General features: G+C 49.7%; 2 protein-coding genes across 3 annotated transcripts; one reads left to right on the top strand and one right to left on the bottom strand.

Moving 5' to 3' along the window:
* Positions 1-6,206: 6,206 nt before the first annotated feature.
* LOC310816455 (catechol O-methyltransferase-like) lies at positions 6,207-11,264 on the top strand. Of its 2 annotated transcripts, none has more exons than XM_083686661.1 (4): positions 6,207-6,291; positions 7,844-8,114; positions 8,418-8,614; positions 9,315-11,264. In XM_083686661.1, exons 2-4 carry the CDS (start codon positions 7,871-7,873, stop codon positions 9,660-9,662), a joined length of 789 nt encoding a protein of 262 aa, XP_083542787.1. In that variant the 5' UTR covers positions 6,207-6,291; positions 7,844-7,870; the 3' UTR covers positions 9,663-11,264. The 2 variants fall into 2 exon arrangements, with proteins under 2 accessions (XP_083542787.1, XP_083542786.1); XM_083686660.1 differs by having other exon boundaries at positions 6,238-6,450.
* Positions 11,265-11,349: 85 nt separating this feature from the next.
* pcdh12 (protocadherin 12) lies at positions 11,350-25,567 on the bottom strand. Its single transcript, XM_083686656.1, has 6 exons — positions 23,129-25,567; positions 22,841-22,963; positions 22,342-22,737; positions 20,020-20,111; positions 17,337-17,485; positions 11,350-12,490 (listed from the first exon to the last, which is right to left on the bottom strand). The coding sequence occupies exons 1-6, from the start codon at positions 25,535-25,537 to the stop codon at positions 12,072-12,074; spliced, it is 3,588 nt and encodes a 1,195-aa protein (XP_083542782.1). The 5' UTR covers positions 25,538-25,567; the 3' UTR covers positions 11,350-12,071.
* Positions 25,568-27,531: the final 1,964 nt, after the last annotated feature.

Here is a 27,531-nt window from a genome sequence, read left to right as displayed (position 1 = left end):
ACAGAACTTACTCACGGTGTAGCGTTGGGAGTTTATGTACCCCTGTGAGGTACCCCAGACATGCATCTGTGTATGTCTATAATGTATCGTACTGCATTCTCATTGGATAGTTAAGTGTGTGATACACAGGAGAATAGAAGTGACACCTGTTTCTGACACATAGGATATAGGCTACTTTGTTTGGGGTGCATCTAGCTTTCATTTACCTTCAAAACCATGACAAGTGAGAGACTAAACCATCCCTTCTATCTGCACAGAACAGGACACGTTGACCTTAGACACAGTGAACTGCTGAACCTAGTAACCTAGGGATACAAGAATGAACCGAAACAGGTTGTTCAATGCATATTTTTTATTGACCTATGAAAGGAGGATGGTTGTAGGCAAGAGGTTTATCATGGGGTTGTGGGGGGGGGGGGGGGGGTAGGGTTTGTGTGTGTGGGGGGGGGTAGGGTTTGTGGGGGGGTTGTGTTGGGGTTGTAGGAGGGTTGTAGGGATTTTCTGCAGAGGTTGTGTTGGGCTTGTGTTAGGGTTGTGTTGGGGTTTGGGGGGGGTTTAGGGGGGTGTAGGAGGGAGGGCTGTAAAGGGACGTAGGGGGTGTAGGGGGTTGCTGTAGGGAGGCTGGGAGGACTATTGAGGGGGAGAAACAGGCTTTCTCCTGAGCTCAGAGATCCATGCCTCTTAGTTGTTCCGTCCACAGAAAAGGAAGGACATCTGAAAGAAAAGCAATGTTGGTTTAGTTTTTCTTGATGGGTTTTTGTTCCAGAATTAGTGTTGACTCAAGCCAATAAAGGTACAGTACATTAGGCTACCTTCAGATGAACAAAACAAAACAAAGGATGGGGACAGATCAATGATAAAGAGATCAATGATAAACTCTGTAGGTGATCAAAAACAGTGATAAACTCTGGTAATCTGATTTATGAATTTATGGGTCAGTTTCTTGGAAATGGATTAAGGCTAGTCCTGGACTAACTCACTAATCTCAATTAGAGATGCTTCTTAGCCCCAAATTAGTCTTAATCTGTGTCCAGGGAACCGGTCCAAATTGCCCATGCTCCATACCTTCATTTTCTTTCCTTTCTTTTTTCTTTTCTCTTCCTCCATCACTCTCAACTGTTTGAATAACTCGTCCTCTCTCTCTGCGGTCTTCCTCTCCATCTCTCTCTTCTCTCTGTCCCATCCTGCCTTCTCTAGGCACTGCTGGCCCAGGATGACCTCTTCCTTCTCGCTGTTGAGCTGCTCTCTCTCTCTCTTAATCTGCTCTCTCTCTCTGTTTCCCTCCTCCCTCTCTTTCTGCCACTCCTCCCTCTCTTTCTGCACCTCCTCCACCCTGCTCTCCAGATTCAGTCTCTCCTCCATCATCTTTTCCCTCTCTATCGCAAGGGTCTCCTTTTCCTTCTCTGCCCTCCCTCTCTCTCTCTCCCTCTCTCTATTTTCCACCTTCACTCTCTCCTCCAACGTCTCCACTTGTATTTTCTTCATCTCCAGAACCATTCTCTCCTCCTTGAGCTTCTCAAGCTCCTTCCTCAACACCTCCTCCATCTGCTCCACCTCCCTCTCCTTCCTCTTCACCTCCTTGGTGCTCTCCTCCACCTCCTTCTTCTCTTTTTGCACCTCCTCCACCCTGCTCTCCAGATTCAGTCTCTCCTCCATCATCGTTTCCCTCTCCATCGCAAGGGTCTCCTTTTCCTTCTCTGCCCTCCCTCTCTCTCTCTCCATCTCTCTATTTTCCACCTTCACTCTCTCCTCCAACGTCTCCACTTCTATTTTCTTCATCTCCAGAACCATTCTCTCCTCCTTGAGCTTCTCAAGCTCCTTCCCCAACACCTCCTCCATCTGCTCCACCTCCTTCTCCTTTCTCTTCACCTCCGTCTCCTTACTTTCAACCTCCATCCTCCTCTCCTCCACCTTACTCTCCTTCCTCTTCACCTCCTTGGTGCTCTCCTCCACCTCCTTCTTCTCTTTTTGCACCTCCTCCACCCTGCTCTCCAGATTCAGTCTCTCCTCCATCATCTTTTCCCTCTCCATCGCAAGGGTCTCCTTTTCCTTCTCTGCCCTCCCTCTCTCTCTCTCCCTCTCTCTATTTTCCACCTTCACTCTCTCCTCCAACGTCTCCACTTGTATTTTCTTCATCTCCAGAACCATTCTCTCCTCCTTGAGCTTCTCAAGCTCCTTCCTCAACACCTCCTCCATCTGCTCCACCTCCCTCTCCTTCCTCTTCACCTCCTTGGTGCTCTCCTCCACCTCCTTCTTCTCTTTTTGCACCTCCTCCACCCTGCTCTCCAGATTCAGTCTCTCCTCCATCATCGTTTCCCTCTCCATCGCAAGGGTCTCCTTTTCCTTCTCTGCCCTCCCTCTCTCTCTCTCCATCTCTCTATTTTCCACCTTCACTCTCTCCTCCAACGTCTCCACTTGTATTTTCTTCATCTCCAGAACCATTCTCTCCTCCTTGAGCTTCTCAAGCTCCTTCCCCAACACCTCCTCCATCTGCTCCACCTCCTTCTCCTTTCTCTTCACCTCCGTCTCCTTACTTTCAACCTCCATCCTCCTCTCCTCCACCTTACTCTCCTTCCTCTTCACCTCCTTGGTGCTCTCCTCCACCTCCTTCTTCTCTTTTTGCACCTCCTCCACCCTGCTCTCCAGATTCAGTCTCTCCTCCATCATCTTTTCCCTCTCCATCGCAAGGGTCTCCTTTTCCTTCTCTGCCCTCCCTCTCTCTCTCTCCATCTCTCTATTTTCCACCTTCACTCTCTCCTCCAATGTCTCCACTTGTATTTTCTTCATCTCCAGAACCATTCTCTCCTCCTTGGGCTTCTCAAGCTCCTTCCCCAACACCTCCTCCATCTGCTCCACCTCCTTCTCCTTTCTCTTCACCTCCGTCTCCTTCCTTTCAAGCTCCATGCTCCTCTCCTCCACCTTCCTCTCCTTCCTCTTCACCTCCTTGGTGCTCTCCTCCACCTCCTTCTTCATCCTGGCAAACTCCTCCTCTCTCTTGTCCAAGGTTGCTCTCTCCTCCATGATCTTGTCCATCTCACTCTGGATTTTGCAGAGTGAGGTGCCTTCCACAAACTCCTTCAACTTATGTTCCAGCTGGACCTTCTCCCTGGTCCAGCTGGCCCTCTCAGCCTGTCTCTGTGCCTCCAGCTTCTCTATCAGCCTGGCCAGCCGGGACTTCTTGGGGGGGGTCTTATTCCCTTCAGGCAATGGACAGGATGGAGAGACTGCACTCTTACTGGCCTCCTGGTCTCCTGCCACTGGGACCTGTACAGACATAGTACAGAACGTACACTGTCAACATTAGTTTAGCATCTTAGCATAGTTGTCCTTAATGGGTACATATTTCAAGACAGGCCCACCATTGGATTAAGCTTAAAGCCCAAAGCCATACATTACAGTATGACTCATTTGTTAGATGTTGGTGAACTTACCGCCACTTGGGCCTTCTGGCCGGACGGAACAACGCTGCTCTGAACAGCTCCCTGGGAAAACCAATAGCATATTAGAATGAATGTGCTACCAGCTGGTGGCTAAGCTATTGGTTTAATGGTTGAATATTGAAAACTTACAGCATAGGTCTTTTTACGCTGTGGCAACACTTTGGTGAGGCTAGTGAGGTCAGCCACAGGTGAGGTGGTGAGGCCAGACACAGGTGAGATGGATGTCTGCCCTGGACGAGAGACCTGCTGAGAGACAGCCCCCTGGAGAAGACATTGGCAGCAATATAATAGTAGCATTTAACAAACACTTTTATCAAAAGCAACATGTTCAGAGATTTGTCGATACATGAGTTGGTCTTTGAGTGTGGCCTATGCCTATCTCAGTCTGTAGTCAGTCCTATCTCTGTCTGTAGTCAGTCCTATCTCTAGTCAGTAGTCCTATCTCCAGTCAGTAGTCAGTCCTATCTCCAGTCAGTAGTCCTATCTCTAATCAGTAGTCTTATCTCTAGTCAGTAGTTCTATCTCTAGTCAGTAGTCTTATCTCTAGTCAGTAGTCAGTCCTATCTCCAGTCAGTAGTCCTATTTCCAGTCAGTAGTCAGTAGTCCTATCTCTAGTCAGTAGTCTTATCTTTAGTCAGTAGTCCTATCTGCAGTCAGTAATCAGTCCTATCTCCAGTCAGTAGTCCTAACTCCAGTCAGTAGTCAGTCCTATCTCCAGTCAGTAGTCCTATCTCTAGTCAGTAGTCTTATCTCTAGTCAGTAGTCTTATCTCCAGTCAGTAGTCAGTAGTCCTATCTCTAGTCAATAGTCCTATCTCCAGTCAGTAGTCCTATCTCCAGTCAGTAGTCAGTCCTATACGGTGTTGTTGTTGTAACTCACAGAGTAGTTCATGGAGTGGACCCCCCATCCAGCCATCGGGGCAGGCACCAGCTCTCTGGTCACCTTCTTTCTGGTCACCTCCATCTTAGACACCGCCTGGAGATATTGTTATATTGTTATTGTTACATTGGCGTCTTTAACCCTAAAGCTACCAACATATTTGGCATGCGTTGTTTACCAAGAAGAATTTGTTTTACACTCTCAAAGTACCATATATATATATATATATATATATATATATATATATATATATATATATATATATATATATATACTGTATATCTACAGCTTTGCCTTTCCCCAGTCAGTAGTCGGTCCTTTGAGTGGTCCTGTTTATGATATATATGTGTGTGTGTGTGTGTGTGTGTGTGTGTGTGTGTGTGTGTGTGTGTGTGTGTGTGTGTGTGTGTGTGTGTGTGTGTGTGTGTGTTAAATTAGACATGATCACTTAATGAGAGACTCACCATCCTACTGCCGAAGGCGCCATCCTGCACAGCTCTCTGGAAAAGATAACAGCCCACGTGAACACAAGGTTCAGTTTTCATTCTTTCTGACTGCGATAATAATTCATATCTGGTTTCATAACAACTCGCAACTGAATATGATAAGTTGAACATTGGGGACTCACAGCGTATGACAGGTGTCGGTCAGGTTTGTCGGACTCCGTCACGTGGAGCTCCCTCCTCCAATTGCGCCTACTTTTCTTCAACGCCATTGCTGCGAAATCAAAATAAATGTTTAGCAAAAATGTGATTCTTGAACTGTATTGTCCTGCTTATTAATATTTCAGGAGTGACCAAGAAAATGAACTATAGCACAGGTTTGAATTAACGCTTCATTATAGCGTCAATGTGGCAATGAATCAATTACCGGAGGTGAAGTAATTTGTAGGCCTACAGTAAACTGCAGTCACAGATCTAGAATCAGATTAATTCACAGCCTACCCCCAATCCTAACCTGCTATTGAGATACAATTAAAATGTGACACTGTATTATGTATTAGTCTACAACATGTATTAAATTAAATCATACGCTCACTTACCTATAGGTTAACCGTTGGACAGTGGACAGTAAATATACCACTAAAGTGTTTCTGGTTTTGGGAAAGTCTTTTTTATTAAGGCTAATTATGACGTCTTAAAATGTCACCGCTTAGACGTCACAGCTGTCAGCGTTAACCTTTATTACGCCAGTTATGATTAATTCATGAATGAACGATGTCACATCGATAGACTTCATTGACTGTTTTCTTAACTTCTCAATGTGACAGCAGAGGGCGCCATTTACCCACTAGTTACTGTGTGTAGACAATCAGACCAACGTAACATCACTGTCACTCACATCATGTAACATGTAACCTGTAATGGTCTGAAGTTGCTGCATGTTTCCAACTGATAACACCTCTGTCACAATAAACCCATTTTCTATAGGATGGATTGTTGTTGTTTTAAGTGGGGAGCCATGCTGAGCCAGATGTTACAATAGTAGTACTGTAGTGAACACAGTGGACTTGATTCTCTGTCATAAGGAATGGACTTGAGTCATAACTATCACATACTGGTTCACTCATTTCTCACAACAACTCAATAGATCATTGCCTTTACGGAATATGTAGGTCTAACAGGTACATGTTAACTCATAACAACCCGCCAGAGATTGATACTGAAAATGTATGCACTCACTGCAATGTAAGTCGCTTTGGATAAAAAGCTAAATAGCATATATTATATTATATTATATTATATTATATTATATTATATTATATTACTATAAGAATAATTAGCTTGTTGCCTAAACACATTTTCTAGAACAGCCAATGGGCAGAGCCCTCAGGGGCAGGTGACTCAGGTGGCTGGTCGCCTAGCTACGCATGCGTCCCGTGTGGAGAGCTGCTTCCTCGGAGAGAACAGCACAGATTTAACGTTTAAATGTTTTAGCTTCGAGAAATTAGTTTTAAAAACCCAAATTACAAGTAGGTAAACATGTGTGTATGTCTATAGTGTATTGTATTGCATTGTCATTGAATAGTTCGTGTTTGAAGCAAAGGAGAAACGACGTCTGTTTCTGACAGTTCTGCGTGGCCAAGTGACTGCCGCGTCTCTTTTCGAAACGTGGAGATATTCAGTTGAAGGTAATTATAATAGAATAGAATAGAACATAACATTTAGAACACAGCTTTAAAGTTTCTCGTCGTCTTTTCCTCACAAAAAGTTGTTCTACATAGTTGCCTATGCAACCTAAAACAAAGGGACAAATAGGTTGTTGTGTAAAAGACGAAGTCTGCAATGTCCCTTTAGCTGGAGCTGCTGAACTTGGCCCGGCTGTGTGTGAAATGTGGTGCTTTCATCACAAAGGACCCAGTCCTCGTCTCTGTAGTTCCTTCATAATGGGTAATGAATGAACTATGTCAGACTTCCTCATATCTCTGGACTGATCATGTCTCAACCAGTATTTACCTCCTCGAAATGGCGGCAGATGGCGCCATGTTCTCACTAGTAACCTCTCTGGTTCAGACCAGCACATCATGAGACCAACACAGCATATATGCCATTTAGCTGATGCTTTTATCCAAAGCGACTTACATTGCAGTGAGTGCATACATTTCAGTATATATGGTCCCAGCAGGAATTGAACCCACAACTTAAGCGTTGTTAGCGCCATGCTCTACTAACTGAGCCACAGAGGACCACATCAGACCAACACAACATCAGACCAACACAACATCAGACCAACAACATCAGTGTCACATCACATCTGTCATCTGACACTACACTTCATATTCAAATCAAATGATTGTAATTTACACAATATACAGGACACAATGTCATGAAATGCTTTAGGGTAAGCAACTCCTCAACAACGCAGCAATCAAACAATGTCACTATCAATTTGCAATGCAATGTCATAATAATAACAAAAGGAGGAAACAACAATAATAGCGCCACAATGGTAATAGCAGAATGTGTGAAGTGTCCCACATCCACAGATGTTTTCAGATGGATCCACATCCATCCGTCTGAAAACATGGTCAAATGCATGAAATGTTCCCCCTGGTTGCTCTGCAGAGGGCCTTGGTTAGTGCATTCTCTCTCTCTCTCTCGGTTAAGGCCCGAAATAAGCCTAGGTCTAAGTCAAATGTGTAAATCGTGATTCCTGAGAGAAATGCCTTTAATAATTTCAAACAGAGTATACAGTATAGTGCCACAGTGTAAACTACATAACCCATCTCTCTCTGACCTCTCTACCTGTTCAGTTGATTAGCTCGGAAAAGGAACTGAACCAGGACAGAGGGAAGGTAGGGACTTATCGTATTGGAACCCAGCCCTGTTGGGACTGAACCAGGACAGAGAGAAGGTAGGGACCTATCGTATTGGAACCCAGCCCTGCAGGGACTGAACAAGGCCAGAGGGAAGGTAGGGACCTATCGTATTGGAACCCAGCCCATATTGATCTCTCTCTATCTCTACCCCCCCTCCTTTCTTTCTCTCTCTCTGTCTCTACCCTCTCCCCCTCCCCTCCCCCAGACCCAGTGGGGTCTCCTGTGTGTCAGGATGTGGTTGCTCGTCATCTCCCTCCCGCTGCTCATCGCCCTGGCGACTGCCCGTTACCGTGGCGAGCTGTGTGCGCTGTGGGGGCGTGTGTTAGCACTGAGGCGCAGGCGCGGGGGGGTGTGTGTACGGAGCACCCACGCCTTCGTCTTCTCCGGCTGTACCCACGGCAACGCCCGCAGCGTCCTGGAGAGCTTCGACCGCTACAGCGACACACACCCCTCCCTCAGCCTCGGACCACAGAGAGGTGAGACATCTCCCTCTTTCTCTCTCTCTCTCTCTCTCTCTCTCTCTCTACCCCTCTCTCTCTACCCCTCCCTCAGCCTCGGAACACAGAGAGGTGAGACATCACCCTCCCTCTCCCTCTCTCTCTCTCTCTCTCTCCCTCTTTCTCTCTCTCTCTCTCTCCCTCACCCTCTCTCTCTCTCTCTCTCTCTTTACCCCTCCCTCAGACTCGGACCACAGAGAGGTGAGACATCACTTTCATGGCAAAAGATGGAAATGCTCCTGACCCCTTCCATGTTTCTCCCCCTCTCTCTCCTTCTCTCAGGTGAGTTGTTGGATGCGGTGGTGAGGCGTGTGGCTCCTCAGCATGTGCTGGAGCTGGGGACCCACTGCGGCTACTCCTCCGTCAGGATCCTGCGTCTGCTGCCCCCTGCTGGCAGGCTGGTCACCGTGGAGCTGGACCCCCACACCGCAGACACTGGGGAAGAACTCATCATGGTGGCCGGCTTCAAACACTCCCAGGTAACGTCACTCACACACCTCCACCTGTGGGTGTGTGTCTGAGCCACGCCCTGCTCTCTCTGTTACCATCTGGCAAGCGGTACCGGGTATCCAGACCCGGACCAACAGGTTCCGGAACAGCTTCTACTCATTTTTTATTATTATTATTATTATTATTATTATTATTATTATTATTATTATAGTGTATTCGTGTGATGAGGCCTCAGGGCTGGGATGGCCTGGGATGGCCATCCCAGCCCTGAGTGTGTTTTACATTACATTTACATTGTTGATGTGTGATGTTGTTTGTTGTATTGTTTAGGAGCTAGCTTGCCTTAAGCATTTGATTGTCTACGACTGTATTCTACGTATATGACCTTAATAAACTTTGATCTGATTTGATTTAGAAGGTAAGGAAGCAAGGAACACTCGGTGGTGATTCATATCCTCGTAATTAATTCAGCCAATAAGCCGGTCCATAAATCAGCGTTTATTTTCACAGAGGAGTATTTGGTTTGCAATTTAATATCAGTCATAAAAACGATAAAACATCCATAATTTATAGGGGGAAGATCGAAGCCTACGGTTCACCATCCAGCTGCCTTTTGTTGTTTGAACAACCATAAAACAACTGAAATAGATAAAAGAATTGAAGAAGAATGAGATGTGGATATGTTTGATCACGCTAGTCCGCAATACTAACAGCGACACCCCTCCGTAGTTCCAGGTGCTGACGTGCAGCTCAGCCCAGGCCATCCCAGCCCTGAGGCCTCATCTTGGGCTAGAGGAGGGGCCCTCCTCCCTGGGTCTGGAGATGGTCCTGATGGACCATGACCCCCAGCAGTACCTCCCCGACCTCCTGACCCTGGAGAGAGAGGGTCTCCTCCGGCCGGCCGGCTGCGTCTTCCTGTTTAACGGGGGTCACGACCCCGGGGGTCTCACAGTGCTCCGGGACCACCTCCGGACCCGACCTAAGTGCTACTCTGTCAGGGGACAGGCCCAGGGCCTGATGGAGGTACACTACTCCAACATCCACACCACACAGCTGGACCGAGCTGAACTGGGCTAAGATTGGGGTCTGTGGTGTGTAAAGCCCAGTATGGTTGGGGTCTGTAGTGTGTAAAGCCCAGTATGGTTCGGATCTGAGGCACAGAGAAGCACTCTTGGGTTTACACATCTGACCAGAACTCTCTCTCAACTTTAGAGAGACAGAGACACACACACACACACAGAGACACACTGATTCTTTGTCTTGTTTGTTGTACTATTATCTCAGGGTCGTTGGACAAGAGAAACATCTGACTTGCGAACCCAAGAGTGCTGCCTCGCCTTTCTCATTGTATTTCCTGCATGGACGTTTTGGGCACTCTGCTTCTCCCCACCCCTCCCCTCACTCCCCCCTGAGTTATTCTGTATTAAAACCAAAGACTGTACATTCCTCAAGAGTTCCATGCATGTCTGGAAGGTGGACGATGCGTAGCTCAGACAGCCTGTTACAGTGTGGATCTCTCTTACAGTATGTTAGACTGGGTTCATCACTCTGCAGGTCATCTCCAGGGATCGTTTCCACACCCACCATTGTCTTTTCTATCAGTCTGTGGGTTGGGAGTCTTTGGCTTCAAGAAGGGTTTGTCATTGTTTTTTATTTGTATATAAAGCAGTTCTTTTAAAACTCCCATTTTACCTCACATACTGAAACTAGACTCTCTTGTGTCATCGGTCAGTGTAAGACTTTGATAAAGGATCTGTCATCTGAGGAAAGTACTGTATCTGTTTTAATTTATTATATTGTGTAAATTGTTGTGGTAATTGTTTATAGTTTAAAATACTTTTGATTTGTTCATTTTGGAAGCAGGAAAAAGAGACCTTGGTCTCCCTGCTTAAATAAAGGTTTAATAATAAAAATATTATAGCTGTGAACTGTTTCACATGAAATGACCGTGATACAGATTTTCAATTTATTTTATTAAAATGTCATACAAAAGATTATGTACAAAGTGCTGCTGGTTTGATTTGTGGCAAAAGAAATGAGAACTCCTAATGAACACACACACACACACAAACACACACACTCCTGAGCAAGATTACATGTTAGTCTACAAAACCAATAACTTACTATAACACTTCTAACCACTCCAGACACATCTGACGCCAAATCCTGTATCGATATTTACGTAGCAGTTTTACACAGAAAATATGAAAACAACATTTTGACTCTGTAAATATTACATTTTTCAGTAGCGAAGGAAATTGACATGAGTAAATACAAACGTTGGGGTTAGAGTTACAGGCTGGTGGGGGGGGGCGTGTGGACGGCCAAGGTCCATTGTGACAGAAATCTCTCACATTCCCCCTCAGGAACACAGAACTCAGGGCTGTTAGTGTTCGGTCTTCAGGAAAGACAAAGGGCTCGTTTCCTCCGAAGCCAAACCCAAGCATTCATACATACCACAGACGTCGCACCATCCTGCTGCCCCTCCCACAGAAACACGCACATCTGACCACAACTCTCTCTCAACTCGGCTGCAAGAATGGATAGAGTGGAGGAGTGTCTGCTGTGTCAGGAAGACTGATTCTTTGTCTTATCGTTTGTGCTTTTATCTCAGGGTTCTAGTACATTCTGTGCCATGTGGAGTAGCAACCCGGGGAGGCTGGTGGAGGTAGGACTCATTGTCGCGTGAGGAATGAGGAATGGTATCAAACACATATGTTTGATACCATTCCCCATTCCGTTCCATGCATTACAATGAGCCCGTCCTCCGATTTCTAGTGTACATGCTGGTGTACATGCTGCACTGTGAGGAGTAGCGACAGTACATTGTGTCAGGTCCAGTTCTGTATGAAGGCCTTGTGGGTGGTACCACCTCCAGACCTGGGATCAACATAGTATTTGGTTCAATAGCTTGATGCCAGTGGAACAGTCCTAGAATGTTAACTCCACCCTCTGGCTCTCCAGGCTGGCTCAAGCAAATACACTCAAAGTATTAGAGAAGATTTCAAATGCTGTTTGACCCAGGTCTGAACTCCTCTACCCTACACCCCCCCCTTACCTTGGCCTGTTCCAGACAAGGAGGGTCGTAGGAGGGTTGACAAGCCCCAGGTTGGATTAGTCCGATGGAGGGGGGTTCATGTGTCATAATCTAACCCAACTAGGACCAGTTTCTCAGGGACTTTCAGTTTTTTCCTGATAAATCAGGAATTTCTGCTCTTTATTTTATTTATTTTTTTACATTCACCTCTCATCCTCTATGGATTAACCCTTGAATATGACCAAGCCCCAAACCGATATCCTGTTTTTCCAGATTGTCTATGTTGTGAAGATCACATGCCTGATTTCTGCTGCAACAAAAGAGGACAACAACCAATGTATGGGTTCGGTAGGCGGGACTTAGGCTACCGTGAGGCTCATCCACCAACAGACACAGGAACCAATCAAAACGCAGTCCCTATCGACGGTCCTCGGGCAAGGAGGTGTGGCCTATGGGCATTGAGCCAATGGGGACATCCTCTCGGGGCTCCCAGAGTTCCGGGGTGCATTGGTGCCCCCTGCTGTGGCCACGCCCCCGTCCAGGCCCAACGAGCGGCGGTAGGCGGAGGACAGTCTGTACAGCACCTCGTGGGAGGGGCGGGGCTGGGCGGCGGCCTTCTGCGTCAGCAGCATCTCAAACAGCGTGCTAACTTCCGACAGCAAGGCCCCGCCCAGTGGCCCGTCCTTCTCAGGCGCCTTGCCGAAGGTGGAGAAGGAGGAGGAGGAGGAGTCGAGGGCGTCGGGGGAGCGGTCGGCGTCGGGGGACGGTGGCCCATTGGGGACAAACATGTTGTCGTGGTAGTCTGTCGTGAGGGGGAGGGAGAGGCGGGCCATCCAGGCTGGATCCTCGATGTCAGCAAACACATCATCTACGAGAGAGGGAGAGAGAGAGGGAAGGAGGGAGGAAGAGAGGGAGGGAGGGAAGGAGGGAAGGAGAGAGAATGAGGGAGAGAGAGGGAGGGAGGGAGAGAGAGAATGAGAGGAAGAGAGGGAGGTAGGGAGGGAGAGAGTGTGAGGGAGACAGGGAGGGGGAGAGAGAGGAAGAGAGGGAGAATGAGGGAGTGAGAGAGAGAAACAGAGAAAGACAGAAAGAGAAAGAGAGAGAGAGAGAGAGAGAGGGAGGTGATGAGAACATGTTACAATCAAAACCTTTTACCACAGAGAACTACAGTTATCAACACAGTAGCAATCTTTCCTAGCCATCACAATAAGGCAACGCAAGGTCACTGTGTTGTTGTGTTTTAATGTTACTGTGCGGTTTCATTGTCATGATCATTTTTTATTGGTTGATGTTTTCTCTTATAGTTTGTTTTCTCTTTAGAAATGAATCTCCTCATGAGAAAGACATCGCCAAGGACAACAACAGCGACCTGATAACCGCCTGGAGGCAGAGAGAAGGTCATTAAATGGAGCTTATGGAGGTAGCTATTTAGGTCTCTGTCTTGCTGAATGAACATTTCCTTCAGTGCTGTCTGGGGGGTAAAAACAGGATGCAGAAATCACAGGAGGAGTTATAGTTATATTTATATTTATCCGGCTGCTGTGAGCAGATCAGGCATTTCCTGCTATCCCCAGGCTGCATCCTGCGCTGTGTTCATCAGGGGAGGCTGATGGAGGTAGAAATCGGAGGACGGGGCTCATTGTAATGCATGGAACGGAGGAACGGTATCAAACACAGGCGCGTTTGATACCATTCCTCATTACAAAGAGCCCCGTCCTCCGATGTCTACCTCCGCCAGGGTTCAAGTAAAGTGGCGGTGTGGTTCCATACAAATGAGCACGTAGACTCTTGTCACTGCTGGGAAGCCCCGTAAAGACGGAGCCCAGCATTCCAGACATGCTCCAAGACGGGTAATACGTCGTTATGGCAACATAACACGATGAACGTTTGGCGCCATTTGCGTGTGGAGAATAAACTCTAATAAACGCTAATCAAGGCTACGTCCACTTTACGGAAGGGAAAAGAAAAAGTGTGTGTGTGTGTTGGGGGCAGGGGCAGGGTTCAAGGATTGTTTAGTGACTGCTGTGCATGTGTGTGTGTGTGTGTGTGTGTACGTGCACGAGCGTGTGCGCGCAGTGCCAGGAGAGTAAAAAGGAGGGAAAAGCACCACACACTTTTAAGAACATTCTTAAAGGTGACGACCCAGGGAATGGATTCAGGGATAAAACACATGAATCAATGAACATGTAGTTGTTGCTCAGCTGTGGACTGCGACCCGGACCAGAGGGGTGGCCCGGTACTGAAAGACTTCCTCTCCATTGGCCCGCTCTCCATTCCATGGAGAGCAGGCCACTGGTTAACGTGATTCTCCCTGCTTCAACCTAATTAGGCTGGCCTGGAAACACTGCCTGCTGAGCACTGCTTAGCCTGTGGTCCCTTTCATCTAATCATTACCAGACCCAGGGCATAGGGGGATAACACACACACACGCGTCACTAAACAGTCCTTGAACTGTGCCCCCCCCATACAGACACACAGACACACACACTACTCTCCTACTGCGTGACAGACCCCAGTTAAATTTCGATCCATAAACAAAGCAAGTCTTCATCCTACTGTTGATTCCACTCATCAGTGAAGAGTACCCTACCAGAACACACACACACACACACACACACACACACACACACACACACACACACACACACACACACACACACACACACCACCTAGCCTACCAGAACACACACACACACCACCTAGCCTACCAGAACACACACACACCCCCCACCTAGCTTACCAGAACACACACACACCACCTAGCCTACCAGAACACCCCCCCCCCACCTAGCCTACCAGAACACCCCCCCCCCCCCCCCCCACCTAGCCTACCAGAACACACACACACACCACCTAGCCTACCAGAACACACACACACCACCTAGCCTACCAGAACACACACCCCCCCCACCTAGCCTACCAGAACACACACACACACCACCTAGCCTACCAGAACACACACACACACCACCTAGCCTACCAGAACACACACACACACACACACCACCTAGCTGCATCACGTTTCACCCCTTACCCTGTTAACACACTTCCCCACTGCGGTATTTGATTTGTTTGGAATGTTCAAAGTGTCTGTGACATATTTGTTTTTAAATGAAAGGGAAGACAGACAGAGGGGGGGAGGGAGGGAGGGAGGGAAAGAGGAAGAAAGAGGGAGGGAGAGAGTTGTTATGACCACATTCAGGAGTCATCAACCGGAGCGGGGCTGACTCAGCCCACCGCCGTCACTCCCAAGGCCCTCTATTATAGTACAGTAGTCACCTCCTGGAAACCTCTTATGGGCTAGCGTTAGCCTAGCGCTCGTATCAAACCCTATCCAGAAACAGAGGGAGGCTACGCTAGCCTAGCCTAGCCTAGCCTAGCGCCGGGTCCTTGGATGTGTTCTGTTGTGTCTGGTCGACACTGAGGCTGGGAGGCAGGGATCAAACACACCACACACCACACGGCCCACATCATAGAGAGAGGCTAACTCACAAGCCTGGGTTCACTCACAACACCGCCCCCTTTCTGCCGGCCCTTTCTTCTCTTTTCTTTTTTTTTCTCCCTCCCCTCTTTACCTCCTTTACTCTCCCTCTCTTTATCCCTTTACTACAAACCCCAGTGACCTCCCCTTCCCCTTCCCCCTCCGCATCTATCTCTGTTTTTCTCAGTCTCTCTGTCTCTGTCTCGCATTCTCTCATTTTCTCTCTCTTTATCTCTCTCTCTCTCTCTTTATCTCCCATGATTCATGGCTCCCCCAGTTTGAAACTTAATTAGACCTGGGTTACCAGCAGGGAACCCTCTCTTATTGGAACCAGAGGATCCCCCAGAACACACACACACACACACACACACACACACACACACACACACACACACACACACACACACACACACACACACACACACACACACACACTACCTTGAGAGGGGTTTGATGTGGGTGACCCCCGTGCTGCAGCAGATTGACTACAACCACAACCACTCCCACAGATACTGAAGCAGTTAAAAGCAAACCGCCGAGTGTCAGATCCTCGCCCCCAGATTAAAGTCAGGCTTCACTTTGATAACAACAATCGTACTCTTCGGTTGCCTGAAAAACGATGGAAAACTCAACTTCACAAGAGCAGTTTCCTTTAGAACATTTATCATGCTCAATGATACGGAGACCGAACCTCGGAATGTAGATGTCAAAAAGACACCAAAGCTAAAGACAAACAGGTGTGTGCGCGTGAGCACACACAAACACACGTACGCACACACACGCACACACACACACAGACAGACAGACAGACAGACAGACAGACAAACAGACGGAGAGTCACAGACCCCCACAAACACACACACATACACACACACACACACACACACACACACACACACACACACTCCAGCTCATCTGCATTGTGTCAGAGGTGAAACATGATATTAGAGATGAGACTCAGGGCTATCTGTTCTGAGCTCTCAAAAATACAGCTTCAGGGTAGAGTGGGAGGTAGTGTCTGTCTGTGTGTGTGTGTGTGTGTGTGTGTGTGTGTGTGTGTGTGTGTGTGTGTGTGTGTGTTGTTCTACACAGCCCTAAAGATGGGATTACAACAGCGAAAATACCTCTAGAAAAGAAAAGGGCTTCAGGTGAAAGAAAAGGCGTGTTGCAGAGGGAATGAGAAAACAGCGGCTTAAACAAAGTCAGGAATCCTCAAAGACCGAACGCTCTTCACACACATCTGTGTGTGTCACCACTCCCGTGTGAGTTACAGCCCTAATAGAGCAGCCCTTTGGGCAGAAGTGACTCAACCATGACATCCACACACACACACACACACACACACACACCACACACACACACACACACACACGGTAGTCACAGTGTATCACGCCTGTATGAGATTACTGTACCTGCATCAACTTAAATGGCTCTCACTCAAGAACAACAGAAGGATCAAGAAATCCCCCTATTTTGCCCCTGAGGTTCTAAGAGTCTTTCAAACAGAATTAGAACCCCTGAGAACCCTGAGAACCCTGCCTTTGATTCCGGAGAACAAAGGAAGACCTGTAGTCGGAATGTTGGCAATGGTCAGAACAATCCCTGGAAGGAACTCCCAACGTATGCTGACTACATGTGTGTGTACACAGGTTGGCCTATAGCCTACTCTATATGAACACACACATATCTCGGTGTGTATCTTTACGGCTGAGTGAATACACCCACGTTCAAATTGTTTTCCTTTCAGCAGCTTAAATAATCATGAGCTGCTGGTTCTAAATTGAAGGACAAAGATCCCACGGAGAGTTGGAAATTAAGATAAACTAATGTTATGTCAGGGGGGATGTTCACTGTACTACTTCTGAAGAATAAAAGGTGTTTATTATGTGGAATTCTAAAAGAAAGTGTGTGTGTGTGTGTGATTCTGTGTGTGTAAGTCTGTTGTAGTCATAGATATAATAGAACTATACACTATAGAATATACCATAGAGGTAGAACATGTTATATATATACCATAGAGGTAGGTTCTACTGTATCTCTGTGGTTGTAGTTCTTATCTCTGTGTCTGTAGTTCTTAAAACATCTCTGTGGTTGTAGTTCTTTATCTCTGTGGTTGTAGTTCTCTATCTCTGTGGTTGTAGTTTTATCACTGTGGTTGTAGTTCTTTATCTCTGTGGTTGTAGTTCTTATCTCAGTGGTTGTAGTTCTTTATCTCAGTGGTTGTAGTTCTCACCAGTGTTGCTGAGCAGGTTGTGGAGCCCCTCCTCCAGCAGCTGGTCTACGGGGGAGTCTCGTCCCAGGTCCCAGTCTATGTCCCCGGCCTCGCTCTCCCCATGACCACTGTCCTTGGTGCTCTGCCAGTCAGTGTCCTGGGCTCCGGACCTGGGGGGGTGGGGAGTGGTGGGGGGGTAGAACAGACCAGGGGATGTCAGGGAGGGGGGGACAGACCAGGAAGAGAAGGGGGGGGGGACAGACAGACCAGAGGGGGTCAGGGAGGGGGGGACAGACCAGGGAGAGAAGGGGGGGGGGGAAACAGACAGATCAGAGGGGGTCAGGGACACTCAGGGCAAACATGAACAACAACATGGATGACAGGCGATAGTTGGCCATGCTGTTGAGGTATTATTAAGGTGTGATACACAGACTGACACCATTGTAGACCAACAACAACAAGGCCTAATCTGGGGAAATTAAGGTTTCATAGAATGAAGAAATATGAAATGTTAAATGTGCTGACCCAGTAGGTTCTACTACAGCACACTGTTGAGGTAGGCTACACACTGTTGAGGTAGGCTACACACTGTTGAGGTAGGCTACACACTGTTGAGGTAGGCTACACACTGTTGAGGTAGGCTACACACTGTTGAGGTAGGCTACACAGTGCTGGAACAGGACTAAGTGGTGTTAAGGTAGGCTACACACTTCTGGAACAGGACTAAGTGGTGTTAAGGTAGGCTACACACTTCTGGAACAGGACTAAGTGGTGTTAAGGTAGGCTACACACTTCTGGAACAGGACTAAGTGGTGTTAAGGTAGGCTACACACTTCTGGAACAGGACTAAGTGGTGTTTAACGACTCAGCAGCACTAAGCCACACTAAGTGGTCTTGAGGAACTCTAATCTGGGTCTCCTCCTTGGTGCACTCTGGGATTTACAGGTTACAGCTCATCCAATGCCAAAGGTCAGGGGTAGAGGCCAGGGTAGAGGCCAGAATAGAGGCTAGGGTAGAGGCCAGGGGTAGAGACTAGGGTAGAGGCCAGGGAAGAGGCTAGGGTAGAGGCCAGGGGTAGAGGCCAGGGGTAGAGGAGGCCAGGGTAGAGAAGGCCAGGGTAGACTACAGAGCAGGATTTCTCTCATCCTGTGTCAGAGTCAGAGACAGTCAGACAGACCAAGACCTCTCTCTCAACGCCAGATAAAGATGACCTCACTGGGAGATAAAGGTGACCTCACTGGGAGATAAAGGTGACCTCACTGGGAGATAAACAGAGACAGTCAGCCTTTACACCAGTACATCTACACTGCAGAAGACAGAGCCAGCCAGTGGATCAACTCCGCCAACTCAATGCAATGTTCCTTTGTTCTAAGAAAAAACAGGGATCATCATCCCAGCCCATCATCCAGATCATCATCCCTGCCCATCATCCAGATCATCATCCCTGCCCATCATCCAGATCATCATCCCAGCCCAATCCAGATCATCATCCCAGCCCATCATCCAGATCATCATCCCAGCTCATCATCCCAGCCCATCATCCAGATCATCATCCCATCAGGAGGCCAGGGTAGAGGGGGCCAGGGTAGAGGGGGCCAGTGTAGAGGAGGCCAGGGTAGAGGCCAGGGTAGAGGAGGCCAGAGTAGAGGCCAGGGTAGAGGAGGCCAGGGTAGAGGCCAGGGTAGCGGCCAGGGTAGAGGAGGCCAGGGTAGAGGCCAGGGTAGACTACAGAGCAGGATTTCTCTCATCCTGTGTCAGATGCAGATCGAGGGAACTGAATACCCATACAACAGTTTCCCTTTGTCTATAGCCAATTGTGTATATATAGCAGGGGAGGCTAGTGGAGGTAGAAATCGAAGGACGGGCTCATTGTAATGCATGGAGTGGAATAAGGAATGGTATCAAGCACTACGTTTGACATAATGTTTGATACCATTCGTCATTCCGTTCCATGTGTTACAATGAGTCCGTCCTCTGATGAGTCTGTCTACCTCCACCAGCCTCTTCTGACGTATAGCCGATTTCCCAGAAACCAGAATGACATGATAACTCTGTGGTCATTGGATGTGCTGGTTCCTGCCTTCAGGACATGAGTCAGGGCTTTGAGGTAGGTACTGGGTCCTGCACCAGCGTGCCGTTATATACACACACACACCCACACAAACCCACAAACCCGCACACACACACCCACACAGACTGACTGGCAGACAGCTTGAGGTGAAGTATGACACACTTCCTGTGCCAGTCAGACAGTCAGAGGGTGACTTCCTGTTGATCAGAGCCACACCTGAGTGTTGTTGATGGTCAGACATGATTCAACCATTCTAACAACAGAACGTCTCTATCTGACACCTGTCCCAAGGCTGCAGCAAACAAGCTGTGTATGAAAGCCAAACACAATGGTATCACACACACACACACACACACACACACAAAGGATATATCACACAAGTACAACAAAAATAGCCTACATATATAAATTATAAATCACAGTTTTTACTGCACATAAAAATTGTCTAAAGTGGAAATATGGACAGCGGAAGTCTGAGCGTCATGTGGCCTTACGATGAAAACCTGTCTGGTTGGATGGCGGTGGAGGGGAGGGTGCTGCGATCAGCCAGCTGGCTCGGAAACAAAGGAGCGATATTGAAAAGGAAAGGGAGGAGAAGAAAGGAAGGAAGAAGAGGGATGGTGTTCGGCTCACCTGCCAGCGCGGTGAGAGTACTTGTTGCCTCGGAAGTTGGGCCTCGGCTGCAGCTGGCCCTGGTGGAGCAGGGAGAGGAGCTGGGACACCTGCTGTTGAAGGAGAGGAGAGGAGGATGGTTAGAGGGAGGGAGGAGAGGAGGAGGATGGTTATAGGGAGGGAGGAGAGGAGGAGGAGGAGGAGGGTTAGAGAGAGAAGAAGAGAGGAGGAGGGTTAGAGAGAGGGAGGAGAGGAGGAGGAGGAGGGTTAGAGGGAGGCCCTGGTGGAGCAGGGAGAGGAGCTGGGACACACGCTGTTGAAGGAGGAGAGGAGAGGAGGATGAGGTGGAGGAGAGGAGCTGGGAGACCTGCTGAAGAGAGAGAAGAAGAGAGGAGGAGGGTTAGAGAGATGGAGGAGAGGAGGAGGAGGTGGAGGAGGGTTAGAGAGAGGGAGGAGAGGTGGAGGAGGTGGAGGAGGGTTAGAGAGATGGAGGAGAGGAGGAAGAGGAGGGAGAGGAGGGGAGAGACCTGCTGCAGGGAGACCAGAGAGGAGACCAGGGTCAACAGGTGAAGGAAGGCTGTCTCTCAACCTCATCATCGGACACTGAATCAATATTCTAGTTCTGTGAAAACTTCTCTGACCCGTCCCTCTTACTGCGGTGGTACTGACCCGTTCCTCTCACTGCGGTGGTACTGACCCAGCGGACCTGCCTCAGCAGCTTGTGCTGACTGCTGTGTTCTGGGAGTGGATGTGCTGCTAGCTGTGGGCCCAGCACCCAGACAGGAAACACAGGCTTTGTGTGAGGTGTGGAACGGGAGGTGTATGTGTGTCTGTGTGTGTATGTATGTGTGTATGTATGTGTGTGTGTGTGTGTGTGTGTGTGTGTGTGTGTGTGTGTGTGTGTGTGAGGTGGGTGGACAGGAAAGTGCTTCTACGCAGAGGGCTATTCTTCTCTGACCCGTTTCCTTCCAGGATGAACCTCCGAATTATGGACGTGTGGAAGAGAAGGAGGAGGGGGAAAGTACCGTCTCCCCCACCCCTCCCCCCATCCATCCATCCCTCCCTCGCTTGCTCAGAACCTCCAGCCCTTCCTCTGGGACCTCTCAGGAGAGACCTCTAAAGCCAAAGTGCCAACTGGGGCGAGGAAGGGGGGAGGGGGGGGGGGGGGGTCAAGACTCTGCATCTTCCTGTTCTTATAATGGGATTCACGTGAGGCCTCAGGACCTCGCCAGGGTCTTTGTTCTAAGGCCCGTTCTGCTGGGTGTAGTCGGACCAGACGGGAGTGGATTCCTCCCCTGGATGAGGATGTGCTGTGGGACGTTTTACTAACGCAGCAACTTCTCTGCCTGAACGCCAGCCGTGAGCCAGACAGTTGGTGTTTTTCCTCTACTTAAAGCCCAGCATCGGTCACAGCTATCTGGGCTGTTTGGAGCTGCCTGTCGGCCTCCCGGTCCTTGCATGTCAGAGTGGTGTTACTTTACCCTGCAGACGGATCAGAGGCTTGTTTTGGCTGGGTTCTGGGTCCCCCCCTTTCCCCTCCTCTGAGAATAACATGGTTCCCCCTCTAATTCTCCCTGGCAGACACACACACACTCACACACACATGCACACACACACACACAGGCACACACACGTAGGCACACACACACACACACACACACACACACACACACACACACACACACACACACACACACACACACACACACACACACACACACACACACAGACTATGAGTGTGTGGTGTGATGCAGAGTTGGAGGACTGTCCTCGGGGGTTTGGTAGCTGAGATTACAGTCTCTGACACATGAGCACCTGAACAAACCCTCCGCTCTGCTCAGCATCATCTGTCAGCTGTCCCCCCGGGCTGCCGAGTCCCACACACACACGCTAGACCCAGGACAGACCCAGGATAGACCCAGGACAGACCCAGGACAGACCCAGGATAGACCCAGGATAGACCCAGGATAGACCCAGGACAGACCCAGGATAGACCCAGGTTAAACCCAGGCTAAACCCAGGCTAAACCCTGCCTGCCTAGAGACCAAAACAGCTTGATACAACCAGTGAAAAACAGAGCAACAATGCTGCTCAGGAATCTAGACTCAATTCCTGGATGTTATTACACTTAATTTAATTAGTTAATTGTTAAAGTAAGATCATATGAAGGAATAAGGTATATTTATAAACACATCTCTCAGAGAGAAAATGAAGAAGTAAGAAAAACAAAGGCTCAGTGATAGACCCATAACGCATACAATGCATATGATACACCAGTGTACATGAGTAGCATGTACACTGGATCAGACGCTTCAGAGACCGAGATAACCGCCTGTGTCTCACCTGGACTTCTGGGGAGGCCGAGGACAGCTCTATGGCATTGTCTCCGAAGGCAGCCATGGAGAGCCTCACCAGGTTCCTGAGTATCTGCCGGTGGTCGGGAGCCTCCTGCCTGCCTCGGCCCTCCTGGGTCCTGGGTCTCCTCAGGGTGGCCTGGGACGATGAAGGCTCCCCCTCCTCGCCCTCTGCTCGGGTCTGGACCTCATGGTTCCCGTGCCTCTTCAGAGTGCTGCTCTGTGACAGTGAGGATGACGATGACGAAGGGTTCCTGGCCTTCCGGAGGGTTCTGTAAGGGGTGGCCGGGGTTCGAGGGAGGGTGCCGTCCAAGTCGATACTCCCGGGTTTCCGGAGCGTTCTGGAATGGGAGACTGGAAGTGTCGCGTGACCTTCTGGGTAGCCCTGTAAATGAATGAGTCAATCATTCAATCAATCAATCCGAGCTGTATTATGCAACCCAATAACAGGATTATGAGACATGTTGTGAGGGAATGGCCCAGGTCACCTGGGAGTGCAGGGTGGGGTTGAAGGACAGCGGTGCCATGCTGTACTGTCTCTCTGTGCTGTGCTGCTGCTGCTCACACATCAGGGGCATGGGGGGGGGCAGGGGCTGGGCTTCACCCTCATCCTGGAGGGATGGACAGATGGAGAGAGAGAGGGCGAGGGAGAGAGAGGGTGGGGAGAGAGAGAGAAATAACTATGAACACTTTATCGAGATGGAGATTCAATTTGAGTGGCAGATACAAACTAACAACAAAACATTAAGACAATAACAGTAAACAAGGACACAGACCTCAGGAGGGTCCTCCCTCCGCCCCCTCAGCACCGGCACCAGCTGGATGTCCGTCTTCATGATGTGCTTCTGCGGACGCCGTGGGTGCCGTGTGTACATCGACTCCGCCTGCCGGCAGTTGTAGGCGTGGTTGTCCCGTTTCTCGGGGCGACAGAAGGTGGTCACCAGGGCGACGGCCAGCAGGAGCAGGAGGCATGATGCCCCGAGACAGATGGCCATCGTCATGGTGAAGCTCAGCTGGCCGCGGTTGCCGGGCGACGAGTTCTTCAGGTGGTCCCGCAGGTTGATGAAGGTCACCTCCAGCGTCGCCCTGGTGACCAGGCTCGGAGTGCCCGCGTCGGACACGGCAATGTCCACCTGGAAGGTCTTGTCGATGAGCTCCGTGGCGTTGGTGGTGTTGACGTACAGCTGGCCGGTGGCGTCGTCCAGCCTGAACAGCCCCGTCGGGTTCCCGTCCGTGATGGCAAAGCGGAGCCGTCCGTTGAGGCCTGAGTCTGGGTCGCTGGCTTTGACGGTGGCGGCCAGGAACCCGTTTCGGATGGGCCGGTCGCCGGGAGAGTTGGTGGAGCTCTCGTCCTCGCCGCCCCCCAACTCCGTCACGATCTCCCCCTTCTCCGCGTTGACGGGGACGCTCAGCGAGGCCACGCCCTTCACTGGCTTCGGCTCCTCGATGATTGGGTAGTTGTCGTTGACGTCCTGGATCTCGACCAATACCGTGGCGGTGCTGGTGAGAGGCGGGTGCCCGTGGTCGATGGCCTCCACCAGGAAGGAGTAGGTGCGGGACTCCTCGTAGTCCAACGACTGCCGGACGCTGACCACGCCGCTGGTGGGGTGGATGGAGAAGGATGCCGTGGGCGTTCCCAGCTCGTTGGATTCCCTGATGGAGTACGAGACTCTCCCGCTGAGCTCCACATCCACGTCGTGAGCCTCCACCCGCAGGATGCGGGAACCGGCGACGTTGTTCTCCTCGAAGGCGGCCCTGTAGTGAGACTTGGAGAACACGGGGGCATTATCATTCTCGTCCAGCACGCGGACCGTCAGGTGTCTCACGCAGGAGAGGGGAGGGTCTCCGTAGTCCTGGGCGACCAGGGTGAGGTTGTACTCCGTGACCTTCTCTCTGTCCAGGCTGCCATTGGTGACGATCATGTAGTTGTCCCCGTGGATCCTCTTGAGGCGGAAGTGTCCGGAGCCGTGCCGGATGTGGGCGCGGACGTCCCCGTTGCTCCCGGAGTCGGCGTCCGAGACCATCACCAGCGCCAGGAACGTGTCCTCCGCGGCGGCCTCCGACACCGCCGCCACGGGAGAGTCCGGAGGCGTCCAGGTGACGTGGATCCGCGGCGCGTTGTCGTTGACGTCCCTCAGCTTGACGTGGAGTTTGCAGTGGGACGGGATGGCGTTGGGGCCGAGGTCCCGTGCCTGGACATCCACCTCGTAGGCGTGCCTGGCCTCGTAGTCCAGCGGGCCTCTCAGAGCCACGGCGCCGGTCTGGGGGTGCACTCCGAAAAGCCGCTGGACCTCCGGGGGCGCGTGCTTACTGAGGGAGTACTCCACCTGCCCGTTGGCTCCCTGGTCCGGGTCGGTGGCCCTGAGGTTGATGACGACCGTCCCGCGGGCCGTGTCCTCCGCCAGCTCCACCGTGGGGCTGCTGTCCTCGAACATGGGGCTGTTGTCGTTGGAGTCTAACACGTTGACCCGGACCAGGGTGCTGCCCGACCGCGGAGGGTTCCCCTTGTCCCAGGCCACCAGCGTCAGCTCGAAGGAGGCCTGCACCTCCCGGTCCAGCTCCTTCACCACCACCAGCTCCGCCTGCTTGGCGCCCCCCGGCGCCACCCTCACGTCCAGGGCAAAGTGCTGGTTGAGGGAGAGGGTGTAGGTCTGGAGGCCGTTGGGGCCGGCGTCTGGATCCACGGCGCGGTCCAGGGGGATCCTCATCCTCAGCGTGGCCGTCTCCGAGATCTCCACGTCCTGCCGTGCGCCGGGGAACGCCGGGCTGTGGTCATTGAGGTCCATCACCTCCACGCGCACCCGCAGGAAGTGCACCGCCCCTCCCTTCCTGTAGAGGACGCTGAAGGCCAGCTCGCAGAGGTCCGAGCCCCGGCACAGCTCCTCACGGTCCAGCTGGCCGAGGGTGGAGACTGCACCGTCTCTGGAGGCGATGGCGAAGGGCAGGGCTTGGCCGTGCTCCACGACCTGGAAGTTCTCCAGCGACCCTGTCTCCCCGTGCTGACGCAAGTCGTCCACCAGGCGGCCCACCCTGGTGCCCACTGGCTGCTCCTCCCAGACACGGTACATGATGGTCAGGGGCGCAGGGTCAGAGGTCAGGGGCGCAGGGTCAGAGGTCAGGGGCGCAGGGTCAGAGGACCGGGCCTCAGAACCGAGGATCAGGACCAGTAGAAGAGACAGCAGCATGACTGTGAGAGAGATAGCACTGACCTGTCTAGATCTGATCCTTACATAGGCATGTCTGAACTACTGAGACAGGCCACTTAGAAGATTACTTTAAAGTTTAGTGTTGATTCTCTTCTATTGTATTCTTCAATCTAAGAGAATTTTAAAACCAAATTTTATAACCAAATGGTATAAAATTATCAAAAGGAAATATCCCTTTAAAAAAAAGCCAGGTAGAGCAAAATATGTCCAATACGTAAAAATCCACAAAATATGGAAACTAAGTGTAAAAAATAAACAAGAACAAACAGCTCATCGACCTATTCTCCTCACTTTCATTAGCTCTTAGTAATACCAACAGTGAATACACCAGATATACAACTCAATCTATCAATTAAACAATCTAGTGTCTCTCCTTACAAAACTCATATCCATCCAAAACAAATATCCAGAATTTAAAATAAATAAATAAAACAGAATATCTTATGCATAAATAATGCCTCGCAAGCCTTCAGCTGAGTCACAGAACAATTAAAGAAGCCTATAACTAAAACTCTCTCTCTCTCACACACACACACAGACGCTCGCTCCCAGCCTACCAGTCCGTCCGCCTGCACACTGTAAAGTTAGGAGTTAGAACTCTGGAAGATTGGAACTGTGATGACACATGCAGGGGAGGGATCTAGCCAATCAGAGCGAGGGGGGATGGAACATATGCAAATGTGGGATTACACTCCCCTTCACAGACAAAAAATGGGCCCTCAGGAAATGAAGCAGGAGTTGAAACAACATTAGAGTGCTTTTAAAGAAATGTGATCTTCCCTCCCTCCCTCCCTTTCTGCCCCCAGCGCTTCACCCTCTTGCCTGTCTGTCTTTCTTTCTCTCTTCTCAGTCGTCATAAACTGATCAGGACCTGCATTCTGGACCCGTAACTCACTGGAGATCAGAGTGGGTCGGTAGCGTGGTCCCTCTGGGCCTTATAGCTGGAACCAGGCTTGTTCTAGACCCACAGAACAAATGACATACAGTCTGGGCCCACCACAGAAAACACTGATGGCTATCACTGATACATCTGTGGGCAACTTTAAACTTGTCAGTGGAAAGAGTCTTTAAGCCTGTCAAACGCCCCTTTCTGGACTACCTTCATGTCTTTGTTGTGACATAAGACTGTTGTTTCATTTCTCAGTGGTGAGATGTCGGTTGAGGTTTTTACAGGAAATCTCACACAGTAAACACCCAGTCAAGGACACAGGATCGAGAGTAACTGTGTCAAAGTAGCAATTTTTCATTTTTTCATTTGACATTTTAGTCATTCAGCAGATGCTTTTATCCAAAGCGACTTAGTTCAGAACAAATGTACTGATTTGTAGGTGAATCAACTATACATCAGTCATCGTCAGTAAAACCTGTGATAAGAACAGGTGCCCTCGGCGGTCACAGCGCTGGAGGAAGGAAGAAAAGTTGTTCTTCGTTTTTTGTTTTTCTTCCCAAGGATTCAGTTATCACTCTCAATGATAACATCAAAAACAAGACGGAGCTTCTGTGTGCTGCTTCTCTGTGCTGCGTGTGACTAGAACACAAAACATGATCAAAATACATATTTTTAACATGGTCATACAGTAACATGCTGTATCATTTCACACACAGGATTTTCATGTTTGTATATCAGCATAATGTGTATTTTCTCTCCCCTCTCCGAGGACTGGGAACAGACAGACAAGGACTGGGAACAGACAGACAAGGACTGGGAACGGACAGACGTGGACTGGGAACAGACAGATGTGTGTGTGTTTGAGAAAGACGAGCGTGGGGAGGTTTCAACCATATCACTTCTCCTTCAGCTCGGGGGGTCCAGGAACATAAACAAAGCACAAAACGCTCCGGCCAACAAAAGCTTTCACAGAGTGATAACACTGGAGAGGGGTGATTACTCTGGGAAACATGATGTTGTAGATATGACCGACACACTGATACACACACACACAAACACACACACACACATACACACACACACA

Source organism: Argentina silus (assembly GCF_951799395.1).
Source record: "Argentina silus genome assembly, chromosome: 15".
NCBI lineage: Eukaryota > Metazoa > Chordata > Actinopteri > Argentiniformes > Argentinidae > Argentina > Argentina silus.
Note: the sequence above shows the minus strand (reverse complement) of the source record. Positions and strands in the feature narration are given on the sequence as shown.

Coding starts and splice junctions, on each gene's coding strand:
- LOC310816455 (XM_083686661.1), top strand. CDS start 7,871: ATGTGGTTGCTCGTCATCTCCCTCCCGCTGCTCATCGCCCTGGCGACT. Junction 8,115..8,417: donor CAGCCTCGGACCACAGAGAG/GTGAGACATCTC, acceptor TCCTTCTCTCAG/GTGAGTTGTTGGATGCGGTG. Junction 8,615..9,314: donor CCGGCTTCAAACACTCCCAG/GTAACGTCACTC, acceptor ACCCCTCCGTAG/TTCCAGGTGCTGACGTGCAG.
- pcdh12 (XM_083686656.1), bottom strand. CDS start 25,537: ATGCTGCTGTCTCTTCTACTGGTCCTGATCCTCGGTTCTGAGGCCCGG. Junction 22,964..23,128: donor GGAGGGAGGACCCTCCTGAG/GTCTGTGTCCTT, acceptor CCATCCCTCCAG/GATGAGGGTGAAGCCCAGCC. Junction 20,112..22,341: donor CGGCCTCCCCAGAAGTCCAG/GTGAGACACAGG, acceptor CTCCTTCAACAG/CAGGTGTCCCAGCTCCTCTC.